Below are 10436 nucleotides of genomic sequence, written 5' to 3'. Positions count from 1 at the left end.
ATTTGCATCTTGCTTGGTTGTCAGGGTTTACATTTAGTAACACTGCTTACTGGTGCTTGGCAGTGTTTGGTTTACAGTTGAGGATCTTAAAGGTCCTTTCCAACCTACAAGATTCTATGATTCTTAGCAGATAAACTCAATCATTGATGTGACCTTCCATTCACAACCTTACATTTCACTGCAGCTTTGTGCATCCAGCTGTACTTATGTCTCCTACCATAGGGAAGGCAGAAACATTGTGGGGCAAAAAAAGCTATGTAAATGCAATGCCAATTTTTAGAAATTTGCAGAGAAGCAAGCTACTTGGAGTTTCCCAAAGCTTACCAGAAGGTAAGAGTGTGCATGCAGATAGCTACAGTACAACAGCCCCAAAGCCTCCTACAGAAGCCACTCCTCTTTGACAGATGCTCTTCAAATGAAGAGAGAGGATTCACTTCAAGTGTCAGTTTACAGACATCTGCAAATTGCTGGATATCCAAAATATTTGAAGGGGACTGGCAGATAAGAAAAGACTTTCAGAAAGCCCAGGCCCTTCCAACGCAGCAGTTTGGGGCTTGCTGAGATACCCCACAGAATCTACAGTGACTCCAGCTATTACTAGACAAGTTAAAGACCTCAGTCCCAGCCCAAGAGTGCTTTACAGTAGGATTTTCCACTGGGGAAGATGGGACAGACTAGCTTATGTGGGAACAGCTTTAGGTCAACTCTAAACACTTTTGTACCCAAGGTCAGGAAGAAATGTTCAGAAACTTAAAAGATAGAATTAAACACATGTACAAGATTCTTGCATAATTTCTCACCAGATGACTGAAGAAGCACTTAAAAGGGTTATTTTTTCCTCAATGTAAAGGTGAGGCTCTTTCACAGAAAAAAGTTGGGGTTTTCTTCTGAGGTTATCCTGCTAAGAATTCCCTGTCCAGAAATCTATGCTACCTTCTATAGATGCTTAGAGTTTAGAAAATGAAGCAGTTGCTATGTGACCAGCTCAAAAAGCTAAGGTAGAAGCCACTGCAATCCTACACATGACAATGAATGCCACAGCTTCATCTGTGAGTCATCTGCCCAAAGAATAATGTTTCTACCAAATTGTGTACCATGGAGTCTACTCCAAAAAAGTACACTTGGATTCAATGGTCAGGAAAAGGCAAATTAACTTTGCCAAATAAATATAATAATACAGTTGAAAACAAAGAGCTTCTAACAGAATATTATGCGTTGAAAAGATAATGGTGAATAAAAAGCCTTTCGTGCCCCCCCCACTGAGAACACAAAATGAGCTTTAAAAGAAAACAGATGCTGCCGCCTAGAGAGCAAGCTGGAAATCCACAAATCCAAGCTCTTCCTACTGACTGTTTCCCATAGGATTCAGACATGTCTTTCCCTTCTGCTCTTGCCCATGGTCCTGTGTCACCCAAGACAGACTTCCTTTTTCCTCTACATACCCGTGTTACTAACCAGTGGTGGAGAAAGCCTGCATACCCTTAAAAGGGTGCCCGAAGCAAGGGGCTGAGCACCTCCAAACTACCCACAGGTAAGCTGGGAGCTGGAGCCCAGCTGTCCCATAAATCACACACACTGTGCCTGCTGAGCAACAGTACGTGGAGTTGGGGGAACTTTTAAAAACTTTAAAAAAATAAGTTTCCTTGGCAAATTTAAAAGCAATTAAAATTCCACAGGAGGGAGAGTTGGGAATTTAATCAGAAAAAAAAAAAAAAAAAAAAAAAAAAAAAAAAAAAAAAAAAAAAAAAAAAAAAAGCTCTTCTTGTAACACAGCCAGGGGAAAAAATAAGGCATTCATCTCCACATTTCATTAGCAAGAGCAGTAAGACATTTCCTGACCTTCCTTTGATCTCTATGGATGGCTGCACATCCTCCCCCCGGTGAGATCAGGACTGTGCTGATCCTGTGAAGCTAGAAAATATCATAAAATCCTAATCAATCAAAATATCACTCAACCACCTGAGCTCAGACAGAAAAAAGATCCTTTCTTGATTCACAGCCATGCCATTCAACTAGCATAACTCCTTCTTAGCCTCACACTCATGCTATAAGCTAACGGGAATGCTTGCCATAAGGTTGTTGATGTCTACAGATTACAGTAACATTCTTCTATGACACTGTATTATGAATTAGGCTGTTAATCTGTTATTCTTATGTTAATGAGTTGTGCTGTGAAGCTGTGTCAGGGGAGGTTTAGGTTGGTTGTTAGGGAAAGGTTCTTCACACAGAGGGCAGCTGGGCACTGAAACAGGCTCACCGAGAAGCACCAAGACTGAGTTCAAGAAGTGTTTGGATAATGCTCTCGATATGATCCTAAATGTAATGCACAGTTTTAACTTAAAAAAATTAAATCCATCATACTGAAGTCCACCATCCTTTTGCGCTATAAAGCTTCATAAACACCCAGCTGGGGTACACTACTGTTTCGGGGGCATTTTTGGCTTCCAGCCCTCCAGCTGTGCCACATGTGACATTCCTCCATCAGTGATTATTCTTTGCTCAAAGAAAATGAAAGCAGGCATGTGCTGGAAGGTAAGGATAGTTCTGACCCTTGAAAGGAACTGTAAGGCAAAAACATTATTGTTTTTCAAACCCGGAGTCACTGACCTGAGAATGTTGCTCAGGCATGAACGGTGCAGAACACCCCTGCCTGCACTGCTGCTGCCCAGCAAAGCCTGACAAAGCCATTGTCTGGGGCCAGGGGGACAGCAGGTGCTGCTTGGCTGAGATCAAAGGTAGAAGCCACCTGTGTATTACCAAACACTGCAGGACAACCCCAACACAGTTAATTTTAATCAGTGTGCAAAAAACAGGTGTGCAGTGGAACAGAAAGGAACAAACCTAAGATATGTGCCCATATCCATGACAAGTACAAGGAGAGGACCAAACCTCAGTTCTTGCATACCTTCCCTGTGGGAAGGCCCACCTGAGCCACTCTGGACTTCACCCCCTCAAAGTCTTGAGCTTTCCAACTTTGCTTTAATGTTTGCCACAGGAAGTGGCTCTTGGGTGCCAGCCAGGCTGGTGACAGCACAGCCCCAGCGAGCAGCACCCAGAGGGATGGGGACCTGGAGGGCAGTGCATGCCTCCAGCATTCCAAAACAGCCCTTACCTGCAGCAAGAGCAGAGGGTGCCCAGGTCACTGCTCCCCATCAGCAGGACCTGCAGGTAGGGAGCCAGGGGCAGGAACTTGGCACATGTCATGTCACCATCACCAGTTTTGTAGCTGCCACAGGAAACCTCTCTAGTGGCTCTCCAGGGGTCGCTGGCACCTGTGGGCTCAAAATGTCCCAGAACTAAAGAGAACTGCCTTTGACAGAGATGCTGGGGTCTCCTTGATCCCAGGTGGAACTGTGGGAATAGCACTTGGCACCCATTCACTTCCTTCCTTGGTGCCCTCAATCCCTTCTCTGGACAACTGACCTACTGGTATAGAATCAGGACAGCTCTTTCTTGTGATCCATCTTTACTAAGAAAATAAATCAGGGTTCAGGTTATAACTGTACTATGGATATGTTTACAACCATTGGTTTTACGACAGTAAACTTAAAATATGCAAATTTGTTTATTAAGACAGACTACACGGAAGGTACATTTAAGGCATTGTTTCCATTTGGATTGTCTGTGACCCTCTTGTTTTCTTGAATAGTGGCCATCTGTCATATCAGCAATGTCCCTCTCGGGCAATTTCTATATTCGTGTGATCTTCCCTGCAAACAGAAGAAAAATTTATTAGAAGAGGAACACTACTTGAATTTTACAGATATTTTACAAAGTGGACTATCTCATGTCTTTCTATGTGATCAGTTAAATGCAGTGATGCATTAATTGCATCACTTACTGAAAGCATTACCACAAAGTATCCACGACGCAAAAATTTATGAATCACATACACAGAGTGAGTGACTTACCATGGGCTTTGTTACCTATAAAAACCTGATAAAACCATCTGCAAATCTGAGATGTGTCAAACCACATGACAAATCCCACCATGAGGATTAACATGTCCATTATAAGGCACTAATACAAGTTAAATTTCAGAGTCTCTATGGTGCAAACCTGTTCTAATGTTTCCAGTTTTTCCCCCATTCACATGGGAATTCAGTGGGAAGGCTGTGCATCCTGATGAACCTCTGGATCTGAGGCTTCCCTAATTCTGAATATGTGGTTCTCTGGATGCCGGAATCTTCTTTAAGGAAGTTTTAGCCAAGTACCCCTTAGTTTGGGAACGCTGGTTTGGTTTTTTTCAAGTATTTTAGGATGCTCCATTTACAAATCTCAATTTACCAGGCAAGTGCAGAGAGAAAAAGAAAGTAATAAAATGCAAATTGTCCCAGATCATCGGTTTGTTTCCTTATCTTAATAGAATCAAGCTAGTTTACTCCTCATGAAATTCAAGAGACTTACGTTTACCCAAAAGCAGGGTAAATCTGTACTAATAGTTTTATCAGGGATCTTTTAACCAGAAGGTAGTGGAGCACATCAGGAACATGAAAGGCAAAATCAAGGCTGGGGGATGTAAAGCACTGTAAGGATGTAAGAACTAGTTCTGGCTGAAGGACAGCCCTTGCACTAAACCCTGCAGAGACAACTCAAGCTGCTGCATCTATTTCCAAAGAGCACGTATTGCTGTTGGGCTAGGTTTAAACTAAGAACAGATGTTGTCATTGCTAGTGGACATTTCACGTGGAAGGGACCTGGGATTTGCATTGGAGCACCCACTTAAGAAGGGATTAAATCTAAGCTTTAGAAGGAAAAAAAAAAAAAAAAAAAAAAAAAAAAAAAAAAAAAAAAAAAAAAAAAAGCAGGGAGGAAAACCAGCTTTGCTATTACAGTTAGGGGGCTTCTCTGCAGAGCCAGGATGGGGAGGGTTTGTGCTGCACCTTTGCTTCAGGTGTCTAATGTTATCATGGATCAACTGCAGCAATCTCTTCTGCAGCACTCAATTCACACAGGGCTCTCCAGGTGCCCACACCGTCCTTCATGGCTAAAAGAGCTCATGGACAGTACTGTCTTGGCCATCACAACTCTCTCCAGGAAGTCCCTTCATGCAGTTAAATATGGGCCAGAACAAACCTGCAAGATGGCAATGGAGAATCTCTCCAAGTTAATTGAGTTCTGTAGTTTTGTACTGGATGTGTCCCTATATCTGTTTCTGTATCATCACGTTACACTGTTTCAGCAACCGGTCATGCAGCTTGCTAAATAGGGCAGAAAAATCTCTTTGTTCTGTCCTCATAAGACGTGTGATAGACTGTACCTTAGAATACTTGGAGTGGAATGATCATTGCTTATGACTATGGACTGTTTTTCAAAGCTGAAATTCCTCCGATACAGCAAAAGGTTTTTATCTGTGTTGTGTTCATGCCAAGTCAAACACTTTAGATCAACAACCCCAGACTGAAATATAAGGCCCCCAAATATGCCAAATACTGAACTATAAAAGAAAAACCACCAGGAAGGTATCTGGCCACCCTGTGTCCTGTCAGACCAAAATACATGTTTCTGAGCATGTAAGAAGACAGCAAAAAAAAGATGGTTAAGACAAAATTCTATCTCCTGTGCATAATTGGATTTAATCCCATGTATCACACAAAACATGGACTTTACATTTTATACTAAAAAGGCATAAGCCCCATCACTAATTACTTAAGGAATTACTTAAGGAAATAAGAAGCAAATTTAACTGGAGAACCCTTTGTTCTGTGTGCAATGCTGTATTCAGGAATCTGCCATGCATCCAACTGGAACTGGGGGATCATGCCTAAAAAAATTAAGCATCCTAGAAATGTAAGGCTGGATCTCAAAGTCCATCCTTCTGTTCTGAAAGGATCAAAGATACTGTTTAGGTTGTGAGACACTCTCTTGTCTGTATCTCCACGATACTGATTTGCACTCTCTATGGGCGATACTCAGCACTTCTCTTTGTCTTTTACTGTACTGATTTCACTCCATTGCTCCAGATGCCTGGGAATTTTTATATCATCCTGCACAGATCATAATATCCACGCCACTTTGCATTTTTTATTATATAAAATATAATAGTACTTTGTAATGGCACTTGTAAAATGCCGATCACTGCTTTTGAACCACAGCATTTCAAACTTCTGTGACTTCATCCTTTAACAATTTCAGCTGAATAACTATTTGTCTGCTTACGTGAATGTCAAGTGGAGATAATGTAAACTGCCTTATTAGTGTAATGCCCCAATACTTTTATTTCCTCCTACTCTGTTTGGCCAGTTATTGTGCCAAAAAACTAAATCTCATGGATTTGATCGGATTATTTCTGACAAATCTGTATCTGCTTTGCTTACATTCCTCTTTACCTCTGGCTATGTACAAAGCTAATCACTTAATAACTTCTTCCAACTCGAGGCAGGAAAGATGGATAGGCTCCTAATACGTAACATGCCAGAACTTCTTTTCTTCCCTTTTAACAGATTCTACTGTGTGTGGAGTTTGATTACTTTTCTTTTTTTACTAACTGTAGGTTTACCAATCCTCTCTGCAGTGTCTTGCTTGAGTTGTTTGTGCTGTGCTCTGGTTAAAGTGTCACCAAATTCTGCAGATCTGCATGACACATTTCAGCACTTTCTTTACAATATTACCTTGGGTGTTCTTTGATACCTTTATCACTTTCCTTATTTTGGCCTATATTCTTTTTATCTTGGTCATTTGAATTTTGTGGACTGTCTGGTCAGAATTAATCTTTCCTCTGCCCCAAAGTCAGAAACATATTTCAGCCTCCCCTTTCTTGAGTTCTATCTGTTTGCAGTTTTGTAAGTTCCCCTCACTGCTATTCTGCTACTCCTACTCTCACTTTTACTTTCTGCTGCAAACGGAAGATCTTTTATTTCATTAATATAAATTGCCTTTTACCATCAAAATTCTATTTACAACAGTTCCTCCCAGTTTGTACTGAGAGACCGCTCTATAAAGATTTCAAGTCAATTGTTACGCGGAGTAATAATGCTCATTACATACGAATTCTCTGTGTTTTCAATTTGCCTTAAAAATATTAAATTATTAAATAATAAAATACCCTCTCTCAAATGTCAGGTAGTCTTCTTCTTGATTTTTAGACAACCTGAAGGCAAAATAGTATTTTCTCCTAGCATTTGGCATTCTTACTCTTCTTTGTGAAAGGAAGTACAGGAGGTTAGGTCCTATATTTCATAAATATTTTATATGTAAAGCTGCATTTTGGGTGAGGTCTTTCATGTTTTCTGATGGAAACTGTGGAAGGGTCTGGCATTATATTTATTTGCATTATATTTCTTGCTAGTATGTCATTGTATGAACATTACAGGCAACCTCCTCTAAGATGCACCGTCTGAGGAATTACTAATACAAATATTCAGTACATCCAGCTGACCGAATCCAGTCGAACCCATTTACAGCTATCACAATAAAATCTGTTGCAAGGGATTCACAGCTGAGAGGACACTGCTGAAACTGCAGTGCAACAGTGCAAATGTTCCAATAAAACCAGTAAATTGTCTATCGGTTACCTCGAATGTCAGGATGAATGTTCTGCTTGCCTATAGGGAAGGGAAGGACAGAATGAAGTGACTACCTGTTAGCAAGGCAGAGCACACACTCGTTTCCGTAGGTCTCTCCATCAGTGCCACAAACTGGATGGTAGTCCCTCGGACACATGTACTTGTACTGGGCGCAGTTAGGCTAGGGGAAACAGGCACAAAAGAAGGCAGTTACACCATTTGAAACAGGTTTCTGCTCAGCTTCTGAAGAATCCTGGCATGCACAGAAAAAAGGCGTGAAAAAAGCAGACGATGGCACAGCATTTTAAAGTGCCACATTATCTTTCGTGCTCTGGTGGGACTCTATCACTTGAGACTTGGCTCCTACCGCCTGGCACGGCTTAGCTGTGGTGTCAGGACATGTGCGTGCCCCACAGCGCAGCCCTTCCGACCTCTGAGGTCAGCGGGACATGCGGACAGCAGGTCCCCACGAAGGGCAATGCAGACGGAGATGGTAGGGGACGGGCGTCGCCAGGGTTTGCGTGCTGCGGAGCCAGCAGCTTCCCCGGCGCCTCAGCTGAGGGGAGAGACCCCTGCCCACTGCCGGGGCTCCGGAGCCAGGGCAGGCGCACACCCCCGGCATGGGGCCCGCGGCTCTGGGGAAGGGGCCGGGGGCAGCGGGAGGCCTGGCTGGAGGCAGGGAGGACAGGCGGCACTCACCGGGTAGCTGGCCATGGCGCCGGGACACGAGAAGAGCCCTGCGGAGAGCGAGCGGCTTTAACGGCGCCTGGTCCCGCACGGATCCCCGGCCCCGCGGGACCAGCCCTGGCTGTTACCGACAGGACGGTGCCCCGCCCTGGCACCTCTCGATCAGTCTCTGTCCGCTCCTGGGACACCCTGACCAGTCTCTGTCCGATCCCCGCATCCCCCGAGCAGCCCCGTCCGGCACTATCCTGCGCCGGTTCCCCGCCCTGCCTCCGGACGGCCGTGCCCACCCCCGGCTGAGATTTCGCCGCCGCGCCCCGGAGCCCGCCGGGCACGGCACGGCTTCGGGTATCCCTTCCCTGGGATGACACCGGCCGGGGCACGGTACCAGCCCGTTCCCCAGCCCCCGCCAGCCCTGCCCTGCCCCGGCCGCCATGCCCGGGCGCGGTGCGGTACCGGCGAGGAGCACGGGCAGCAGCAGCAGCAGGACCGCCCGCGGCCGAGCCATGTCGCCAACTGAGCGGCGGCGGCGGCGGCTCGGGGCACAACGGCCGCGGGGCCAACGGCGGGCACGGGGCGGGGCGCGGGGGACACACCCTGGGGACATCCCAGGGACACACCCCAGACACACCCCGGGGACATCCCAGGGACACACCCCAGACACACCCAGGGGACATCCCAGGGACACACACCGCGGGGGACACACCCCGGACACACCCCGGGGACATCCCAGGGACACACCCCGGACACACCCCGGGGACATCCCAGGGACACACCCCAGACACACCCCGGGGACATCCCAGGGACACATCCCGGACACACCCCGGGGACATCCCAGGGACACACCCCAGACACACCCCGGGGACATCCCAGGGACACACCCCAGACACACCCCAGGGACATCCCAGGGACACACACCACGGGGGACATACCCCGGACACACCCCGGGGACATCCCAGGGACACACACCACGGGGGACACACCCCGGACACACCCCGGGGACATCCCAGGGACACACCCTGGACACACCCTGGGGACATCCCAGGGACACACCCCAGACACACCCAGGGAACATCCCAGGGACACACACCCTGGACGCACCCCGGGGACATCCCAGGGACACACACCGCGGGGGACACACCCCGGACACACCCCGGGGACATCCCAGGGACACACACCACGGGGGACACACCCCGGACACACCCCGGGGACATCCCAGGGACACACACCACGGGGGACACACCCCGGACACACCCCGGGGACATCCCAGGGACACACACCGTGGGGGACACACCCCGGGGACATCCCAGGGACACACCCCAGACACACCCCGGGGACATCCCAGGGACACACCCCAGACACACCCAGGGGACATCCCAGGGACACACACCCTGGACGCACCCCGGGGACATCCCAGGGACACACACCGTGGGGGACACACCCCGGGGACATCTCAGGGACACACACCACGGGGGACACACCCCGGACACACCCCGGGGACATCCCAGGGACACACACCCTGGGGGACGCACCCCGGGGACATCCCAGGGACACACCCCAGACACACCCCGGGGACATCCCAGGGACACACCCCAGACACACCCCGGGGACATCCCAGGGACACACCCCAGACACACCCCGGGGACATCCCAGGGACACACACCGCGGGGGACACACCCCGGACACACTCTAGGAACACACACCGCGGAGATGTGGGCCTGAGCCCTGCAGGAATCGCCCCAGCAGCACGCTCACAGCGATGGATAAACCTTCCCGTCTGAGCTGTGCGGGTGGGCAGCACAGTTAAGGGGGGAGGACTGTGATTTCAGTGTTCCCAAGGCTTCCCCGCTGGACTTCAGCTGGTTAGGGTTTACTTTGCTAGCAGAGCGTCTTGGGCGGTGCAGGGAGGTTGGAAATACGCACGCAGTACCGATGGGAGTGGTTAGCTTTGCAGAGCCCAGAGGCTGGCTTTGCACAGGGTCTGGCTCTGCAAATGTTCTCATGAAGTTTCCTAAACTCTAGGCTTTGAACTTCTAATAAAATGGCCTGTGCTTCTGTGTATGAGCTGGGGTTAGACCTGCCAAGTGTTTTGATATGTCCCACACAGGTACATACACAGGCATCACACACACCTTTCAAGTCTGTGTGTCAACAACTGAATCCTTTTAAGTATGGCTTTTTTCTTTTTGACAGTGTGCCGTGCCTACACGGCATCATGGGGAGGTTATTTTATTATCTGCTTAATGT

The 10436-nt window shown here is 47.6% G+C and overlaps 1 protein-coding gene across 1 annotated transcript; it reads right to left on the bottom strand.

Moving 5' to 3' along the window:
- Positions 1-3546: 3546 nt before the first annotated feature.
- On the bottom strand, positions 3547-8767 carry SPINK2 (serine peptidase inhibitor Kazal type 2). The gene is made up of 4 exons (XM_063423225.1): positions 8646-8767; positions 8205-8242; positions 7580-7686; positions 3547-3710 (listed from the first exon to the last, which is right to left on the bottom strand). The coding sequence occupies exons 1-4, from the start codon at positions 8695-8697 to the stop codon at positions 3665-3667; spliced, it is 243 nt and encodes an 80-aa protein (XP_063279295.1). The 5' UTR covers positions 8698-8767; the 3' UTR covers positions 3547-3664.
- Positions 8768-10436: the final 1669 nt, after the last annotated feature.

This window comes from Prinia subflava, chromosome Z, assembly GCF_021018805.1.
Source record: "Prinia subflava isolate CZ2003 ecotype Zambia chromosome Z, Cam_Psub_1.2, whole genome shotgun sequence".
In the NCBI taxonomy this organism is placed as follows: Eukaryota; Metazoa; Chordata; class Aves; order Passeriformes; family Cisticolidae; genus Prinia; species Prinia subflava.
This window is presented reverse-complemented; position numbering and strand designations above follow the sequence as displayed.

Coding starts and splice junctions, on each gene's coding strand:
- SPINK2 (XM_063423225.1), bottom strand. CDS start 8,697: ATGGCTCGGCCGCGGGCGGTCCTGCTGCTGCTGCTGCCCGTGCTCCTC. Junction 7,687..8,204: donor GCGCCATGGCCAGCTACCCG/GTGAGTGCCGCC, acceptor TGTTTCCCCTAG/CCTAACTGCGCCCAGTACAA. Junction 3,711..7,579: donor GTGCTCTGCCTTGCTAACAG/GTAGTCACTTCA, acceptor TTCTGTTTGCAG/GGAAGATCACACGAATATAG.